General features: G+C 43.8%; 1 protein-coding gene across 1 annotated transcript in view; it reads right to left on the reverse strand.

The window, feature by feature from the left end:
- Nucleotides 1-20,380, reverse strand: part of cacna1ba (calcium channel, voltage-dependent, N type, alpha 1B subunit, a) — a 949,382-nt gene that overhangs the window by 85,959 nt on the left and 843,043 nt on the right. Inside the window, exons 27-33 of the mRNA XM_072488273.1 lie at nucleotides 19,827-19,923; nucleotides 16,316-16,476; nucleotides 13,384-13,521; nucleotides 11,001-11,202; nucleotides 9,349-9,513; nucleotides 7,368-7,478; nucleotides 4,592-4,675 (exon numbers count right to left, since the gene is read on the reverse strand). Coding sequence (XP_072344374.1) covers nucleotides 4,592-4,675; nucleotides 7,368-7,478; nucleotides 9,349-9,513; nucleotides 11,001-11,202; nucleotides 13,384-13,521; nucleotides 16,316-16,476; nucleotides 19,827-19,923 — 958 coding nt within the window. The remainder of the gene's footprint in view (nucleotides 1-4,591; nucleotides 4,676-7,367; nucleotides 7,479-9,348; nucleotides 9,514-11,000; nucleotides 11,203-13,383; nucleotides 13,522-16,315; nucleotides 16,477-19,826; nucleotides 19,924-20,380) is intronic.

Below are 20,380 nucleotides of genomic sequence, written 5' to 3' on the forward strand. Positions count from 1 at the left end.
GCGACAGACTAGCCACCTGTTCCAGGTAAAACCCATGATGGGAACAGTTGATGAGCACAACCTGGTCATCATTTGTCGGAGATAGTTTACTTTACAATTATTAAAGAGTACATTTTGCAGTGCTCTTATACTAATGCAAAGTCTCATTCAGTGGCACTGTAGATCAAGCTTGTGTATTGAGGTGCCATGCCCAATTTGCCGTATTTTCTGTTTTGCCCGTGATCAATTAAACACTGGCAAATTCGGCACTCTAAGCTTCGAGCTCAGCTCATCAATCTGCCTTCCTATCCAGTGAGGCACTCCTGAAATTTTTGTTTCTCTTGCCGCACATAGTGGTTCATAGGTCAGATTTTCAACTGTTCCCATCATGGGTTTTACCTGGAACAGGTGGCTAGTCTGTCGCCAGAAGCTTATAGCTTCAGGGGCCCCACTCCACATCAAGCATGGCTGACCAGGTGTCTGTCCCACTCCTACCGCCTGCCATTGGCATCTTGGAAGGATTTTGCAGGTTTATATTCAACCTGTTTGCCCCGTTATGAACACACCTTCCTTGGTCATCAAGTCCTGGGATCGGACCCGAGCCCGGAGCTTCTGGTACAATTCTATTTTTAGTGATTTTGAAACAAAGAGATGAGGTGGAAACCCATCTGAAGAACAAGTTCCACGAGGCAGAGATATCCAGAAACTTTCAATGACCATCAGGTGACAACAAGGTAAGCCTTGATGGTGATGCTGCCACAGTCAATTAGCTGACCAATCATCACCCCCCAGGGTCAGGCGTGAATAATTGCAAGTTGGAGATAGTCTTGTGGGCCTTCCAATGCCAAGGAACCCCAGCTCTAGCCAGTAGTTTCAGAAGAGGAAGGGATTTTTTTTAAACTTCAGAGATAATGACTTCCCATACTAGCCTCCCTGAACAGGCGCCGGAATGTGGCAACTAGGGGCTTTTCGCAGTAACTTCATTTGAAGCCTACTTGTGACAATAAGCAATTTTCATAATGTTCAAAATATCCCTTAACTGAAGTGGCTGTAAATTTAAAGGCGAGTGAAAGAAAATAGCCTCATTTTAACCTGTCCCCACTAACTGCCAGTAATTATGATCATTCGAAGTAATCTAGAATTGTTGCTCCTAAACAAGTATACTGAAACAAATAAAAGTTGCAATTGCATGAATACAAATTCATTGTTTACTAATCTGAATTAAATAATAAACATTACAAGCTACATTTAGATAGGATTATAATGATTAATCAGATATTATTCCAGCCGAAGTGCCATTTTAACGCATCTAATGAGGAACTGCTTAATAGTTGAATCACATACACATCAGCCAGATGTGTCACCTGATGCAGGTCCAACATCTTTCACATTCTGCAGAAATTCCAAGAAACACTTTTTTTTAAAACAGGAAAGCTCAATTTAATTCCACATAATGTTTACATTAAAAATCCAAATGCTTGAATATGCATATTGAAAAATTGGATTTGCTGAAGCTAAGAAAACCTACCAATAGTGGAAATCAGCACCAAAAGGAGAAAGGGTTAATTTAATTGGCGAGTAACTCAACATCTGAAAGTGACAACTTCCGACCGAAACATAAAGCATTCGTCTCTTTCAGGCGATGATTCAGCGTACATTTCTAATGCACTCTCGGTTCTCAAACAAAAATGTCTTACTTTGCATTTTTTTCTCTTCATCTTTTCTCAGACCTCTTGGATCATTCACAGCTCGTCAGTCAGGCAGATATTCAGGCCAGTATCTAACCGAATGATGCATGCATGTGGGTCATGGTGGGGGAAGGGGGACTGACTCCCTACTTCTTAGAGAGAATACATGCCAAGTGAACTACTCCACCAGGTCACTGGGGTGGAAATATAACCTTCGACAGTGTCACCTTGTAGGAGAAATCATAGCTAATGCTCTCAATGCAGCCCTGACCTCCCAAGTTTGGAACCTTCCTCAACCTCTTAAGTCCAACATGCATCGGAATCAAATTTGTTGTGAAGTTAACTTGTGCAAAAAAAGCCTTACATGTTTTTATTGGATCTGATTGATGGTAAAAAGATTGAAAAGGTCAACTTTTTTTTTCTTGCTGAATACAAAAAAAATGTGGCTGTGGGCACCATTTTTAAAAAAAATCGGTGACATACTGTCATAGGCAGATCAGCTTAAATGTGCGGCATTTGAGACTCGAAGTCAAGTGCACATCAGAACTTGGCTGGTGTTTCTGGACAGCTCCCAGATAACATCCAGGGCCAAAAGAAATGATGCTGATGAATATTGACCTGTTTATAGAAACATACTGACAAAACTTTGTGGCTGATACCAGCTAAATAGCTCTCTAGTGATTCTGTACCTGGGAACCGCTCATTAAAAAGCTGCATTAACATGGAAGTTAAGGTTTCCTCCAATAAGATCGATGATTTATATGTGGAAAGGAAATTATGCTGGAAGTGCCACAGGTATAATTTATCTTTCAAAGCATTTGTAGTTGTGGAAAGTTATTTAAAAAAAAACATATTTCTGTAGAAGGAAAATTTAAATGGACCGAAATAGTGAACGTGGTGCTTTATCACTTATCACATTAATTATTTAACAATTGCAACAACATACTGGGTTTGTTGCTCAAACTGAGCAATTGTAATTTACCTCAGGTATGCTGCAAAAACTGACCTGTCTCTCAAAACAAGAGCTGATATTGAAACCATGAAAAATGTGAAGATAGGAATTAGTGTTGAAAATATTAATGGAGAAATATCAAATGTAATACTAATCAATTTTTCTTCACATCCTATTTAGAATCAGCATGTCAATGCCTTGGTTAAAGGTCCTAATCTCTAATACCATCAACAATATATTTTTAGGCCCCCCCAGCCTGGAGGCCTGGATAAATGATATGGCTGGGTTCATAAAGTTGGAGAGGATTAAGTTCTCCTTGAGAGGGTCTGCACAGGGGTTCTACAGGCGGTGGCAACTGTTCCTAGACTATCTTGCGGAGCGTTAGAGGAAGGTCGGTCAGCAGCAGCAGCAACCTTGGGGGGTGGGGGGAACGTCCTGGGAGGAGGGACTGCCTGGGAGGGTGGATGAGCAAGAGATAACATGAAGGGTTGGGGAAACTGGCACGTACGGGTGAGGGCCAGTGTACAAAGCTGTGTAAATATATCATTTTGCCATGTATATATCTTGCTCTGCGCGATTTCTCGTTTTTTTTTGTTACCGGGGGGGGGGGGGGTTATTGTTTGTAAGGGAGAAAAATTGTGTTAAAAAACTTTAATAAATATATATTTTTTAAAAAACAATATATTTTTAGCATATAATTTTTAATCTTTTCTGGGTGTCACCTTTTCACAGGGGTGAAGAATAGCCACACTGTGGATTGGAACATCATAGAATCTACAGTGCAGAAGGAGGCCATTCGGCCCATTGAGTCTGCACTGGCCCTTGGAAAGAACACCCCATTTAAGCCCACACTTCCAACCTATCCCCATAACCCAGTAACCCCAGCTAACATTTTTGGACACTAAGGGCAATTTAGCATGGCTAATCCACCGAACTGCACATCTTTAATTGTGGGAGGAAACCCACGCAGACACGGGGAGAACGGGCAGACTCCGCACAGTCAGTGACCCAAGCCGGGAATTGAACCTAGGACTCCGGAGCTGTGAGTCAACTGTGCGAACCACTGTGCTACCGTGCTGTCCACTTAAGGTTGTTCCAGTGCAGATTTAAATTGAACCGAGTCCCTCCTCAAGAACAGGTTGGAGACCCTCCTTTTTATAATTTCCGTTCTCTGTCGCAGTTTCCGAGGAAGCCTGCCGAGTGGGTGTCACCTAAAGCCCAAACGGGGAGGGGTTGGTGTAATTTTGCCCTATTGAATTAGATCCCAGGCAGAAACTACTGCCCGGTTTGGTATCATAATCCTCAAGAGAGGGAATAGATGAGACTTCCATCTGCCACCATCTGGCTGGTTGAATCCAATCCCAGTTCCCAGAAGTGAAAGGATGTTTTACTAGATTAATTTCAATTTTTCCCAATCTGTTGCCTTCAGAGACAAGAGTAGGCAGAAGTGCTGAGAGCAACGCAATGAGTTTGTACAGTTCTTCTCCATGCTCATAAAATAGGAGGAAAGGGAGTTGAGGGGGTGGTGAGGAGGGTGGGGGGGGGGGGGAGGTTGTGCGAAGGATGAAGAGGTTAGAAATACAGCGATTCAGAGGGAAGCCACGTCAAAATTTTTCAAATTTGATTCTCGAACCCAGCTCTCAGCTGCTTTGCTCCTGGATCCTGAGTAGATTCAAGGGCCAAGCAGGCCCTGGAAAGTGAGTCTGCAACAACCAATTTGATGCAAGTTTCATATTATTTCCAGCACCTCATACACGGAATACCTGTTGCAGTGCAAATCATCGCGTTCACCAAATCTTCTTCATGTAAATTTAAACGAACCAGTGGTGAATGCAGTGCTGAATCACTTGTTCACAAAGGAAAATCAAATGCAGGCATCTTCGAGGGTTCAATCACCGTTATATTTCAGCTCAATCATTGGAGTGGCACTAGGTTTTCAATCAACAGCTTGATTTAGGGCAAATAGACTTACCGCCAGCTCAGTGACTAAAATATCAGTTATACTTCCCAATACGGTTACAAAGTCAAACACATTCCACGCATCGCGGAAGTAATTCTGAATAAAAGAATGGAAAACTCAGTATTAGATTGCTGTCAAGTCGATCTTTGTGCCAGCTCACTTACAGTTGCTTAACAGCTTGTGCCCATGACCCACCCAATTCATGTTGCCGTAAAGCAGAGCTTTGTGTACTCTCAATGTTAAATAACCCAAAAGTGCACTTTGGGACAAGGTGCAATAACACCAGCAGGAGGCAGTCTTATGCCACAATTGCTGCATGACAAAAGCTCACACAGCATTCAATGGACCAACTCTTAAGCATTTTGTGGCAATAAATCTATAGGACAGGCAGCTATTTGTCAACATTCAATTTATTTTTAAAAATTTAGATTACCCAATTATTTTTTCCCAATTGAGGGGCAATTTAGCATGGCCAATCCCCCTACCCTGCACATCTTTGGGTTGTGGGGGTGAAACCCATGCAAACACGGGGAGAATGTGTAAACTCCACACGGACAGTGACCCAGGGCCGGGATTTGAACCCGGGTCCTCAGCACCGTAGGCAGAAATGCTAACCACCGTGCCACGTGCTGCCCGTCGACATTCAATTTTAACCAGATGCCAGCAACTGGACTTCTCTACACAAATACATAGATTGGCAGTATCCCTGGAAAGACTGTAATACAGACTTTTGCCACTATAATTTGGGTCTTACCACATTTGTTGCTTTGGGCTGGTACCCATCTCAGTCAAGCATGCATACAAGTAACACGCTTAGAATGTGATGCATTGCTAAATCAGTAGTTTTTTTAAATTTAAAGTGCCCAATTCTTTTTTTTCCCAATGAAGGGGCAGTTTAGCATGGCCAATCCACCTACCCTGCACATCTTTGGGTTGTGGGGGTGTCACACGGAGAGAATGTACAAATTCCACACGGACAGCGCACCGGTAAATCAGTATGATGACAAAAGATTTAAAATACCATTTTGATTCCAATTTTTAAAATAAATGAAATTGTTCTTCGCGTTTCGACATTCCATGGTAATGTCAATTTAAGGAAGCAGTGATAAATCATCACATCAAGGCGCCGAAGTCCCAGGTTCGATCTCGGCTCTGGGTCACTGTCCGTGTGGAGTTTGCGCATTCTCCCCGTGTTTGCGTGGGTTTCGCCCCCACAATCCAAAGATGTGCAGGCTAGGTGGATTGGCCACGCTAAATTGCCCCTTAATTGGAAAAAATGAATTGGGCACTCTAAATTTAAAAAATAAAAAAAAATCATTATATTAAAGAAAGATAACATTCAGAAATAGTATGACAGTGCTCAGCACCGGTGGAAAGATATATGGCGATGGAACAAGCAACAAAAATTTTGCAGCTTAGAGATCGAAAGGATTGTCTCGTAATCAACAGAACATTTCATCTCAGGCCGGAATTCTCCAGCCATTTGATTCTCTGGGCCCCGCTGGCAGCGCACTCCGCACACCTCTCATCGGCCGCAGGTTTCCCGCTGGCGTAGGGTGACTTTAATGGGAATACCCATTGACGCCTGAGGAACCCGCCGCCAACGAATGGTGCGCCGCTCCCACCTCCGAGAAGCACGCGGCTGGAAGGCTGGAGAATCCCGCCCCAAAGTTTTTCATCGCACCTTCCGGAAACATTGCAAAGAGTTTTTCAAAAAAATGGAATGTCTTTTTACTGCAAGAGCTAATGTTATGTGGACAAACGAGACAGTCAACATGTGCACAGCAGATCCCAGAAGCCGCAACTGTTTTGGTGGAGTTTGTGGAGGAAAGAATGGGGGCGATTCTCCGCGGCGCGGACCAAGTGCCCGCGCCGTCGTGAACACCGATGCGTTTCACAACGACGCGAACAGGGCCCGGGCATGACCTATTCTGGCCCCCACAGGGGGCCAGCATGGCGCATGCGCAGTTGGGCCGCGCCATCCTGCGTATGCGTGGGGAACATCTTATGCGCGCCGGCCCCTCACCAACATGGTGCCAGTGTTCTGGGGCCGCGCCCGGGAGGGGGGGAGGGGGGGGGGGGGAGAGGCAGGCCCGCTGATCTGTGGGCCCCGAACGCAGGCCAGACCCCGTTGGAGGCCCCCCCCCCCCCCTGTTGAAGGAGCCCCCCTCCCTCCCCCACAGGCTGCTCCCCCAGCATTCCCGCAGAGTTCCCGCCGGCAGCGACCAGGGGTGGACGGCGCCGGCGGGAACCTGTCGTGTCGCAGCGGCCACTCGGCCCATTCGAGGCGAATCGCGTGCCGCTGGTTTCGGGGGTGTGGGAGAATCGCGTGCGGGGGTCGGGACGGCGTGGCGTGATTCACGTGGTGCCCCAGCGATTCTCCCACCTGCCGTGGGGGGGGGGGGGGAGAATGGCGCCCAACATGTACAAGAATTTTCTGCCCTTCCTTCAATTAGGACAATGAGATCTTTTCTTCCATCCAAACAGGCAGTTTATCAAAGGAAAAAAGGCTCAGGGCGTACAAGAGTAGATCATGTGGTCAAATTCTCACGTGTGCCAACAAAATCAGCTACTGATTAATTTATTTACGTGCACATCTTTGTGGAGCTGTGGCTTTTGACTGGCTAAGTGAAAACATCACCTTTTTCTATTCGATTGCATCATATACGTTTGTATCAACATATTCACAAGATCTTTTTTCAGTGTGACACACCCTGCAATTTTTATTTTTATTTTGTAATATATCACATTACAACTTGCTTGTCAGTTGAATTGAAATGTAACATACCAGAATACCAAATGCAATAAGCTTCAGCACACACTCCATGGAGAACAGGAAAGTGAATAATATGTTCAGGTACTGCAGCATTCTGTCATAGGAATCAGGAGCATTATAGAACTACAAGAAATGTAAAAGAAACCCAAGAATCAGAAGCAGTCCATTGCAGAATGACAATTAAAAAAACCACAGAAGGTTACAATTTTCTGCACAGGAATGAAATAATTTCTGGCCCAGGAAAGGGAGTCTATTTGTTTCACTTAAACACAGCTGTGCTGAAGATTTTAGAAAACTGATTTATGTTGCAGGTTGATTGTTCAAATCCAGGAATGCATTCATTATTCATCGGTGTCCACATGAAACATTCATCAGCACTTCCTCCATTCATTCCCCATTATGTATGAGATGACATTGACTACTCCTCTCTGATTTCAAGCACCGTTTCGTGATGCACTGCCGATAGCTCCCCATTCTGCCCCTGCTGGTATCCAGCTTATCCACAAGGTTTTCTCAACAGGCAATGCTAATCCTTCAATCACCAGCTGGATGATTGGCAGCTGTCTTTTGTTGCATCACATTACAAACCTAATGCTATCAACTTCACAAGTGGCTGCAGCATTTATGCTTCGAATGCCCCATACGGCACAAAAATGCGCGCAACAGACCAATTAAATGGCCGTCAATTTCTGCTTGATTGCAAAAGCACAACAATGTCGGGCTGTTTCATACTCGTGTGATGTGGCTCAATATGGATGTCCATTATTATTCAGTACCCTTCTGTAATATAACTGTCCACCTATTGTATCAGATGAAGCCATTGCGAATCACTCTAAACAAAGCAGTCAATTGAGTAGAAATTATAGACAGACAGAAACACAGTCAGCGTGATGTGACACACTGAAGCAATAGTTGCCATTTTGCCACATTGCTTCGATAATAAAATGTCAATTTAAAAAAGATTATTGTTTGATGATATTCTAATCTTTTTTTGGAAGTTTAATCATTGGTCAATGATTGGCTGTCAATTATTTATTTACCAGTTATCTAGCAATTCATTTTTTATTTACTGATTGTTCCACTGAAAGTATCATGAAAATTAGGCCTGCTGATTTTGTTTCCAATTTTAATTTCCTCAAGAACATTCTTATGTACACTAATAGGAGCATTTATTACACTTTCCATACAATGCACTGTAATAAACCAACACATTTCCTCTCAATAAATATGCAGATGAAAGCCATCAAATCAGTAATACTTAGATATACATAAATGATATGAGGTGATCGATCAACAGTAGCCGTGCTGTTCACAAAACAGCTTAAAATTAAATAAAACTACTAACCAATTTAACTTGGCACTCTATGCAAATTATAATAGGTTTTTTTAGTCTAGTTTCAAATGACAGTTATGAACCACTTCTTTATCACACTTTATGACATAATAGGTACTCATGAATCAGATTACACTCTAACAATCAGTCCCAAACTGTGGGCCTATGGTGATCAATTTTAACCGTATAAATGTGTGATAACCACATGACCGGGAGATTGGTGGACAAGCCAATTGACATCTAGGCGCTAAAATTTCAGATTAAAAGAGTGATCCTCTCCATTTGTCTGTGGGATTCTCAGTGATGCCTCTTACAATTGAACATTTGGTGATGGCATAAAAAAGGCGACATCAATTCAGCCACCTATTCCATACCTCTCCCCATTTTTATTTCTATTGAACATTGGCCGATTCAATGTAGCCCAAAGTCAAAATGATCACTATCTTTGCTCAGGGCCATGTAAATGTCTGATTGTGCAATGAAATTATCACCATGCCACCCTCTCCACTGAGCTGAAATACCACATAACAGACAATCTGGTATTCTTCAAAGCAGAAGAATTTGTTTTTGTCAATAAAAATCACAGAAGTACAATTACTAATGTTGTTTAAAGTACAGCACTTACTCCAGTTTTGTAGAATGTTGGCTGATACACCTTACCTTCATCATCAATACTACAGTATTGATTGCGATCATGGCCATTATAAAATATTCAAAGGGAGGGGAGACCACAAATCTCCACATCTTGTACTGAAAAGTTTGCTTGTTCTGTGGCATGTAGCGAGTTAGTGGTTTGGCACTTATAGCAAAATCAATACAGGCCCTCTGAAAGAGAAAAGCCAATATGAATTGGACAAGGTTACCACCAGAGGCCCATTTTTGGCTTGCAACATTTGTAGGGCAAAGCTAAGGTTACACAATATTCAAATGTGCAACTCAAATAATCCTCAAGCAATAACTTTCAGCAAGTGAAATAATAAAACGATGAACATTTGCGCAGAAGGTGCACACATTCAATTTTTTCCACTTACGCTACTTCAAACCTAGTGGTTTGTGTTGAACCAGGGCGTAGAGATTCATCACAAATGTGAGGAGAAATGAAGGAAAGTCAAAGGCAGCCGTCCTTTGAGAGTAATTTGGCTGATTTCACTCATAAGATCACTCATTCTTATTCTCTGGCCTCCTGTATCCTGTATTAACTCTCTAATCACAGTGCACATTCTGCAATGTAATTACACCTTTGTTCCTATGTAATCTGGATGCACCCTATTCACTGTATCTGCCCTTTGTTTTCAGTTCCTTCTCCATTCCAAAGTCAGCTGCCATATTGTATTCAGGCCCTCCATTCTGTATTCACTCCGTAAGGAGCGTGTACTCTTTCTCCTATATTAATGCCTTCTGCCACCATACAATCTCTGCATCATCTATTCAGTGTCTCTACTGATCATTTAGCAGTCTCTTTCTATTCCAAGTTGCACATTTGAATGGTATCTTTATATGATTTACACCTCTTCATCACTGTTACACAGCCATCCACTATCCATTCTCGAACTAGCTCAGCCTTTCAGTGTTCTCATTCAATGAGCTTTCAGAATAATTAATTTTAATATTACGACTCGCCAACGTCATTGATTGAAAATGGGTAATATTGCGGGAATGTGGAATTAAGGTGGAAGAGCAGCCATATTCTTGTTGAATGACAGAACATGCTCAAAGGGTCAAATGGCCTGGACCTGCAGTTCGTAATTCATGTAACAGGTCTTATGGTAAGATAAAACAAGTAGCATGGAGAAAAGATTTTCAACTACCATTTTGCTGTGATGGGTGCTTGAGGGTGGGATTTTCCAGCCCCTCCCGTTGTCAGGATCTTTCAGTCCCGCTTAAGGTGATCCCCACAGCGGATTCATCGGCGGCTGAAGGCAAGCCATGCAAAATGCCATAGATATCGGCAGTACTGGAGGATCCCACCGGCAGCTACGAGTGAGCCGTCACCACTGCGGAGGGGTTGGAAAATCCCGCCCGAAGAATGGGTGCACTTCATTGAAAAGTAAGGAATCAGACCATGGTAATCTTGCTCTCATATTCTGCTCGCCAGTTTTGGAGGCATCCCATGTCAACATTTATGATCATTGCGATCAATGGAGACGGAATTAGATAATCTTAATTTTATTTCACTTTGGACAGGCTACCCAAGGAAAGGTCGTCGCTATCCATTTATCTGACTTTTAGTCCCAGAAGTGAAAAGCAGCTTCAAGGAAATTTAGAAATTGAGTCATGAATAAGTCAGCAATTGGGAGATTTTTGATGCTTACCTCATTTTTCTCGAGGCTGCATTCAGACATCACCTTGTCACCTTGCTCCTGGAATGTAATGATAATAAGCGCAACAAAAATATTCACAAAGAAAAATGGAAACACGACAAAGTACACAACATAAAAGATGGACATTTCCATGCGGTAGCGAGGGCTGGGTCCCTGATCCTCATCTGTAGCATCCACGGAGTGTTTCAGAACACTGAGGAAGAGAGAACAGAAACTGTATGAGGTCAACTTGCAGTCCGGTCTGGACAACTAACATAGATTACATAGAACATACAGTGCAGAAGGAGGCCATTCGGCCCATCGAGTCTGCACCGACCCACATTAATCCCTCACTTCCACCCTATCCCCGCAACCCAATAACCCCTCCCAACCCTTATGGACACTACGGGCAATTTAGCATGGCCAATCCACCTAACCTGCACGTCTTTGGACTGTGGGAGGAAACCGGAGCACCCGGAGGAAACCCACGCAGACACGGGGAGAACGTGCAGACTCCGCACAGACAGTGACCCAGCGGGGAATCGAACCTGGGACCCTGGCGCTGTGAAGCCACAGTGCTATCCACTTGTGCTACCGTGCTGCTAACGTTCACTTAGCAAGCAGAAAATCTGTAACTCAAAACTTGCAAGGGTTGAATAGTTCATAATGTCCACAAAGAATATAAACCTTCTAATGCAAGTCTTAAATTAGCCCAAATTTAACATGCTGCAGTGAATAAAATTATACTTTGAGTTATTTAAAGGCTTTTTAATTCTAATTATATAAATAAGTGTAACAATGTCATAATAAATGTGTGCTTTTAGAGTGAATGTGCCCTTTGACATTATTCAACTCAAACGTTAAATGCAAGTCTCACTTGTATTGGTTAAGAAATCCTGCTTTTCTATAGCTATAAATAATTAGGAACGCGATCCTCCCAAAAGGGAACAAAGTCCTACAGCGAGAGTGTTTCGCCGCATGTTTCCCTGTGCTCGCGTTTTATAAGGGGCTCGAATGGGGAACGTGCGGCCGAGTCCGCACAGAGGCCTGTTTTGGACAGTGCGAAGCTCTGTTCGCCGGAACTCCCCTGTGAAGCGCGAATCGGGATGCCGTCTTTAAATGGCATCCCACCCTCCGAGGCTCCCAAAGCTATCCCAACCATCCCCCAGCCCAAAGACACAATGGGACGGTCCCCGCGGGTCCCCCCCCCCACCCGCTAATACCCACGCAGGGCACCCATGGCTCAATGGCATGTGTGCAAAAAATGGCACCTTAGCATTTAGGGTGTAAGGGCACCACCCTGCCCAAAGGGTATGTACTAGTGGCCTCCGATCGCCGGGGAGACCCCCTCAGTACGTTCCATCTGGTCCCCATTTGTGGGCTGAGTGGCACTCATCTCAGGTCTCTGAGGGAAAGGGGATGAATCCCAAAGCCTCGGGAATCTGCGCATTACAGTGAGGCTAGCTGTCTCGCTTAACTGCTGACTTAACTGTGCTTACACCAGATCTAACCGGTCCCCGGGATCTCCCGGCCTGGCTGAGGAGACCCCAGCTGGGCACCGTTTAGCACTGGTCTAGGCAGGGACCAGGCAGAATTGCACATTGTGGGAGGGGCTCCCAGGTGATCGGAGGCCCCTTTGTTGAGGGTGACACCCAGGCACTGCTGCCACATGGGCACCGTGGCACTGGCACCCTGACAATGCCACCTTGGTGTCACTTTGGCACTACCAGGGTGCACAGGTGGTACTGCCAAGCTAATTGGGGAACGACCAGGGTGCCAGGATCGCAGAGCCAAGGTGCCCAGGTGTCATTTTGCCCACATCGGGAGGTTGAGAGATCGGGGTGCCACAATCTCTTCCCGCACTGGCGAGCGGCGCTCCTCAGTGCAGGAAATGCGACTGGGTACAGCTTCGGTAGGGTGTTTCACGGTGAAGTCTGGAAAAATAACAGAGTGCCATTTGATAGCGGGGTCATTCCCGCCACTTCAAGTGCTGGGAATAACTCCGCTAATCCCGCCCAGAATGGGACTCTTTTTTTCCCCGTTAAATCCCGCCCATATTATTACTTCCAGTGAATTACCTTGAAGTGACCAATATGTAACCAGATGTGACACACCTGAATGCAGCAATTGAAAACTAATTCTGTCAAATTTTCAAGTTGGGCATGATTTAAATTGTGATTGCTGGCATAAGGAACAGGTTAGATTCCCTTAATCCAGTCCTTATACCATATTACTGCTCAACTAATTATCACAGTTTTCTGCAACATTTCATTAAAACTTAATCATTTAAATTTTCACAACTGATGTTACACTTTTGCAACAATCAATTCCGACAAAAGTAATATCTTTAATAACACCCAGCAATCCGGTGACATAAACACCAATGAGCACTTACGTTGGCCAGCCTTCACCGGTCGAAACGGTGAACAGCGTCAGTAAGGCCCACAGCACATTATCGTAGTGGAAATCATACTTTTTCCATTCCCTGGATTCTGCCTCAATTTCATCGTTGTCATAAACTAGATACTGACCCCTGCAAAATAAACAGCCACTGGATCAGCAGAAATAATATTTGTGTCTTCAAAGTTCCTCATCATAGTAATAATGCTTTTATTGTCAAGTTTTTGTGACCCGAGAGAAGGTATTGGGAAAGTATTTGAGGGGTTGAATATTGTGGAGCATAACAAAGGCATAAGGAAAAAGAGAGAATACTGGAATACAGATCCGGCAGAATCTGTCGGGAGGCGAAACAGGGCGGAATTTACCGGCTATTCACGCCGGTGGGAGATTCTGATCCCATGCCAGTGCACAGTTTCCCGGCAACAAGGGGTGTTGTCAATGGGAAATCCCGTTGACAACGGCGGGACCGGTAGATCCCACTGCCAGGCCCCCTCCGCCACCGAAAAACACACAGCGGGGTGGTCAGTAAATCCCACGGCGGGGTGGTCAGTAACTCTTCAAATCAGAAAATTAACATGTAGGGTGGGATTTAAATTTCCATCCGAAATCACAGGACTGGAGTTTGTGAGTTTGTGAGGCTGGTCCGTCAAAGCTTCCGTCCCACCTGTGACGATTGTCGCCATGGGCGGGACTGGAAAGTTGTGGCCCTAGTTCCTCTTAATATGTAGCTTTTCGTTTGATTTAATAATCTTTTATTGTCACGAGTATGAAGTTACAGTGAAAAGCCCCTAGTCGCCACATTCCGGCACCTGTTCGAGTAAGCTGGTACGGGAATTGAACCCGCGCTGCTGGCCTTGTTCTGCATTAAAAACCAGCTGTCTAGCCCACTGAGCTAAACCAGCTCATTTCCACATAGGATAAAGCATTTCCATTGATCTCAAACTCTTACCTGAGATATCGAACACAGTTAGACTAGGACACACTGGCAAAATTAAACTCACAAAATCACGCTTTGCAACAATGAAATGTCAGTACGGGTATCAGTAAAATGTTTCCCTGGAGAACTCAATCAACAAAAAAGTACAAAGAAAGCTATACCAATGTAGAGTGTCAAATCACTTGGGTGGCATATCTGCAGAATGCATAGAATTATTACAGTGCAAAAGCAGGTCTTTTGGCCCATCGAGTCTGCATTGATCATGACCAATCCACCTAACCTTCACATCTTTGGACACTAAGGGGCATGTAGCGTGGCTAATCTACCTAGCCTGCATATTGTATGTAGATCAGTATTAGACAGTGTACACCTTTCACAGGTTTATCTAATAGTGCAGCTGAAGCCAAAAATAAATATGCACCTTTGGATAGGATGTATTTTGGCCAATTGACACATGCAGGTCATTGGCAAGTGAGAGACATTAATTCCCTGGGAAGTTAGAGAATGAAAGATTGCTTGCCCTGTGTAAACCCCACCTGATTTTCATCACATGTGCAATATTTTTAAGTCTACCAACTGGCAAAATGAGTTAAAACTAAGCAGGTACTTACTCTCTCGGGAGGTGGGGGGGGGGGGGGGGGGGGGGGGGGGCGGGGGGGTTGCTGAAATAGGTTGCTGTAAAAAAAAGCTGAAGTTTGAAACTTAAACATCCGATGCAAAGAAAGGCACTCTTTTGGTTAAAGACATTGCAGTGTTGGAAAGAGGGGATCTTCTTGAGGGGGCAAGGGCAGAGTTCATTTGGATACAGTTGATTTAAGATTTTGGACAGGAGATGAAGGTGAATGTGAGTAGGAGCTTTTATTTTTAACAATGTGTGGTTAATGACCTGGAACCTGCTGCCCACGAGGATGGTGAACGTGGGGACGATCCATGATTTCAAAAGGAAACTAGATGGTCATTTGAAGGCAACACACTTGCAGGGCACGGGGATCAAGCTGGGGAGTGGAACTGACTGGCTTGTTCTTCAGGGACCCAGCATGAACTTGATGGGTCAAATGGCCTCCTTCGGTGCTGCAAATGTCTCTATGAACAATGTTGCAACCGAGTGCCATCTTCAGCTTTGTGGGGCAAATTCTCTTGGCCAAAAAAAAATGTTTATGCTTCCTTAAAGAAAGGCTTGCGCGCAGTGGCACAGTAGTTAGCACTGCTGCCTCACGGCGCCGGTTCCCAGGTTCGATTCCAGCTCTGGGTCACTGTCCGTGTGGAGTTTGCACATTCTCCCCCGTGTTTGCGTGAGTTTCGCCCCACAAACAAAATGTACAGGGTAGGTGGATTGGCCACGCTATATTGCCCCTTAATTGTAAAGAATGAATTGGGTATTCTAAATTTGTAAGAAAAAAAAGAAAGACTTGCATTGATATACTGTGCATTTCACAATCTTAGGACATCCCAAACACTTTATAGCCAATTATATTGGTAGTCATTGTTGTAATGTCAGAAATGTGGCAGTCAATTTGCACACCCAATTCCTACAAACAACAATGTGATAATGCCCAGATAATCTGCTTCCGTGATGTTGGTTGAGGAATAACTTTTGGCTAGGACACGAAGTGGAACCCAGTTTTTACTAATATGATACCGCATTTTGTTTACGTTCAATAACATAAAAAGAGCTTTGGCAACTATTTAGACCAAAACCAAATTGGAAGTTATTGGCCGGAATTTTCAAGCCATTGTGATTCTCTTTTCCTGCCAGCACCACCCCCCCCCCCAACCCCCCCTCCCCCCCACCCTGCAGGTTTCCCGGCAGCGTGGGTTGGCTTCAATGGGAAATCCCACTGACAAGCGGCGGAAAGATAAATCCCTCTGCCAACGTACAGCTCACTGAGAAAACACGGCTGGTCGCTCAGAGAATCCAGCCCATTATATTTTCAAATTTATATTGACCCTCCAGTTAATGCGGCCACTGACTCTCTTTGTGGGGGTTTACCTGCAGTCTTTTTCCAAATCCTTTGACTCGTCAGTGCAGTAGAAGAATTTACCCTTGAAAAGTTGCACAGCAATGACAGCAAAGATAAACATGAAGAGCATGTAGACGATGAGTATATTCAGAACATTCTTCAGGGAGTTCACTACACAGTCAAAGACAGCCTAAAGGAAACAAGTTTCCAGTCAGATACTAACAAGAAGTGACAAACAAGACTAGGCTCACAGAGTCTGCATTTAAAGACCATTTAGTCAGGACATCAGATCAGAGCATAGAATTGAGCATGTTGCAAAGAAATTTAAAACTAATACCAGTTTCAAGCATTGGTGAGAAAAAAAAACACTGAAGGTGTACAGACAATTCGGCATCTCTCTAACCAGAGAAGGCAGTCAAAATTATAGTTCCATTTTTGTGTTAAAGACTAGCTGACAGGATTATTAACACTTTAAAAAGTCTACATCTCGAAAAATTGCCAGCAGATATGACGACTGAGAGCTTTGTAAAATTTAATTTTAAACCGATTAAAATGCACCGGTGCTAAATTGAACTGGTGTGAAAGGACCTTCTTAAGTTGACCGAATTCAATTCAGCAGATTTCTCACTCTCAGCTTCTGTGGCAAATTTGCACTAAATGCTAAATATGTAGGGCGGGATACATCGTCCGCCCTGCTGCGTGTTTTTTGGCGGCGGAGGCAGCCCGCCAGCAGAATCTACCAACCCCGCTGTTGTCAACAGGATTCCCAGGTCACAGTACCTCTTGCCACCGGGTGAAAATCCATGCCCTGGCGTGGGACCGGACTTTCCCGCTGCTATGAACAGCCGGTAAATTCCACCCATAGTGTGACTAACGATAAAACTAGATGGGTGCTTTAATGTGCAATCTAAACCATATCACAAGTATATGGATGATAACTTGAAGTTTTGAAAGATAACCTGCTAAATGTATTTTTGTGTAAAAGTACTTTATTCTTGCACAGAATGCAGTGCTCAAAAAACTGATCGCTCCTCAAAACTATGGGGTACATAAGTCAGGAAACTACAAGGCTCTGTTTATTTGTGGTGCAAAACTAGGGGAAGCACTTCTTGCAGATGTGCGATGTTGGCCTGAATTTTCTTACAGACAAGATGCGTCTCCGGCTTATCCGAATTCCAGAAATTCCGCCCCTGAAAAGACCCCCCACCATTTCTGCAGGGGGAAGGAAATGGGAACCAGTTGTACTTTACACATTGGCGTTTTATGGGGGCAAGTACACATGTTGAACTGCAGCTGCTCTTAGTCAGATCCGATTTTTGTTAGTCGAATGTCAAAAACATGAGTTCTGCACTTTAGACCTATCAGGAGAAGGTCTGAAGTTAGCAGAGTTCTTTGGAGAGGTAGGGTACCCTTTTGGAAAGGTAGAGTACCTTTTTGGAGAGGTTAGGGTACCCTTTTAGATATGGTCCCCGGACACCTGTGGGAAAAGTGGCACGCCCTTTGGGAGAGATAATAGGCTGGATTCTCCGCCCTGCCGCATCACATTTCTGTTTTACCCCACCGGCGGGATGCTCCGTTATGCGGGCTGGTCAATGGGGTTTCCCATTGTGGGGTAACTCCACACCATCAGGAAACCCCCAGGCTGCCGGCAAAATGGAGCATCCCACCAGCGGAGAATCCGGCCCCATGTGCCCTTTGGGAAAGGTCAACTATGCTTTGCGATTGTTAAAAGTAGACATGAATGTGTATTAAAAAAGCGGATAACTCATTCAAACTGTCAAGCTCATTGGAACTGTCAACACATTTAAATCTCCTCCCTTTACATATTTGGGGGGAAAATAATGTTAAAATTAGTGCTTGCTGTTGACATAGGTCTGGGGGTTATCATTGTAGGATTAGTGCTGATTAGACTGATTTCACAAACTATCAATACCCCAGAAAGGTGCCTGCCAATTCAGTTTGAACGACAGCTCCAAATTCTTTTAAAGCCTTTGAAGTGAGACTATATAATATAAATGCTTCTTATAAAGGATAGAGTAGTCAAAATAATTTAAATGCAGCAAATGGATTTTTAAAAAACAATATGAGTGTTATTGTTAAATAGTGAATTCATCTAAAGACACCTAAAACATTATTTTATTTCCTCTCAGCATGGGTCTTGAGGATGGTAAATGGTGATAGTGGGTGATTGGCATGGAGGGTGAGGGTGCATGGGTTGGCACTGAGTTGACATAGGGGCTATAACGGGCCATGGGATGGGTAGAGAGGTATAGGTTGGCACAGTTTGTATGAGATGCCATGGGGGTTGTTTGGTGGCCTAGGTTGGCATGGAGGATACGCTGGGCTATGGATGGTGTGGGTTGGAGCATGAGGTGCAAAACATTAGCATGGAGGGAGGAATGGGGAGTGCAAAAGGGGTGAGGGTGTGTAGGGGGGATGAGAGGATGAGAACTACAGGGCTCTTTTTTGTTTTTGTTTGCCGCTGGGATCACAGAGGTCTTTTGCCTTGCTCACCTCCACACTTAGCATGTGTTGCCTCTGAACTGTTTCTGGGGCCGGCAGGCATAGCTCCCATTAAACCCTAGCCCCAATGAAATTAAACTCTGACCAGTTGGGAAGGTTTTGCAGGAGTCGGGTTCACGGATCCAGGCATTCCCCAAATCTGCGCTCCCGACAGGGGAGCCTAAATTGAGGCTGCAGTGTCAGTTTCAGACCATGTGACTGTTTAAAGTGAAAGATGCTTTAAGTGTAGCTCTGCTTCCTGTCACTAAATTAGGCAATTTTTTTAACAACAAGCTGGTATCTTTTAACTGTTCCCTTCAGAGAAAAAAATCAGTTAATGGTAAAATTTGCAACAATCAAAGCGACCATTTTAACAGTCAGATTCTTGTAATGGCGAAAAATAATGACAACGTTTTTTTGGGTTTGTTTCAACAGAGTTTCACCTAATTAGGAAACAAAGCAAAGTTTTTCAAATTACAATTCAAATGGTCATACAAGATGTCTGGGAGTGACATGTATACCTTTTTTAAACATCCCCAGCAACCATTCAGGTTGGGGAAAAGTCGATCTTGGAATTTCACCATTGGTTTAAAAAAAAGCAAGAAAAAAAGGCATTTTGAACAAAATATTTAAGGAAAGAAATCATGACCGAATGTGGGGCCCGAAACCACAATCCTGTGATTAGGAGTACCCGCTGAGCAGCCCCCGCGGGGTGTGGAGGAATTGCCTGCACAAAGCACTTGTTCAACCTGTTGCAATAAATCAAAAGGAAAATATCATTGAGTGATTAAAGTTGGTGTTAAACCGGCCTGCTATATTGGCCTGGGCGCAAAATGGCACGCACCAATCGGCTTGGTGAGAGAATCTGCGCATGCACCAGCAATTGCAGTGTAGGTGCACAATTGTTTGCACAACTGTTCCTGACACTTTTCAAGTTTTGGCAGGGGTTGGAGTGAAAATGCAGTTTATTACCTTCTTGATGTTTACTAATAGAAAATTTCACTGCAGAAGTGCAATAATGCAAACAACGCTCAATACCTTTAGTTTTGGCAAACGTTTGATAGTTTTCAATGGCCGTAAAACACGGAGAACTCGCAGGGATTTGATCGTGTTGAGATCCTTTCCTTTGTTTCCGCTGTGCATGCAAAGATCAAGAATTATACACGATTGAGTAAAATCTAACTTTATCCAATCTGTGTCACACTAACTAGGCACAAAGTGCAGAGCACGTTTCAATGCACAGGCATGCCTGGAAAACATATTTATAATTGGAGATGGAACTGGCAAGATTATAAATGGATGAAAAGTCACACTTCTGCGACAAATGACAAAACAAGCAAGAATGACGGAAAAAAAACATGCTTTTGAAGTGGAGAAATATCTACTTATATCTAACCAATTCCTTACATGGAGGAAGCAATTTACTTTCAGTTTAGGGTATAGTTAATTGTATGAGACATCAACATTAACGTTCTGGTCCAATGTTGTTTTGCATGTGTACATTTAAAATATTACATTTTAAACGATTATATTTTAGCAAGCAAATCAATTTGTTAAATATAACAAATGTGCCAAACATTTTTCTTATTGAG

The sequence above is a fragment of the Scyliorhinus torazame genome, chromosome 22 (assembly GCF_047496885.1).
Source record: "Scyliorhinus torazame isolate Kashiwa2021f chromosome 22, sScyTor2.1, whole genome shotgun sequence".
Classification (NCBI taxonomy): domain Eukaryota; kingdom Metazoa; phylum Chordata; class Chondrichthyes; order Carcharhiniformes; family Scyliorhinidae; genus Scyliorhinus; species Scyliorhinus torazame.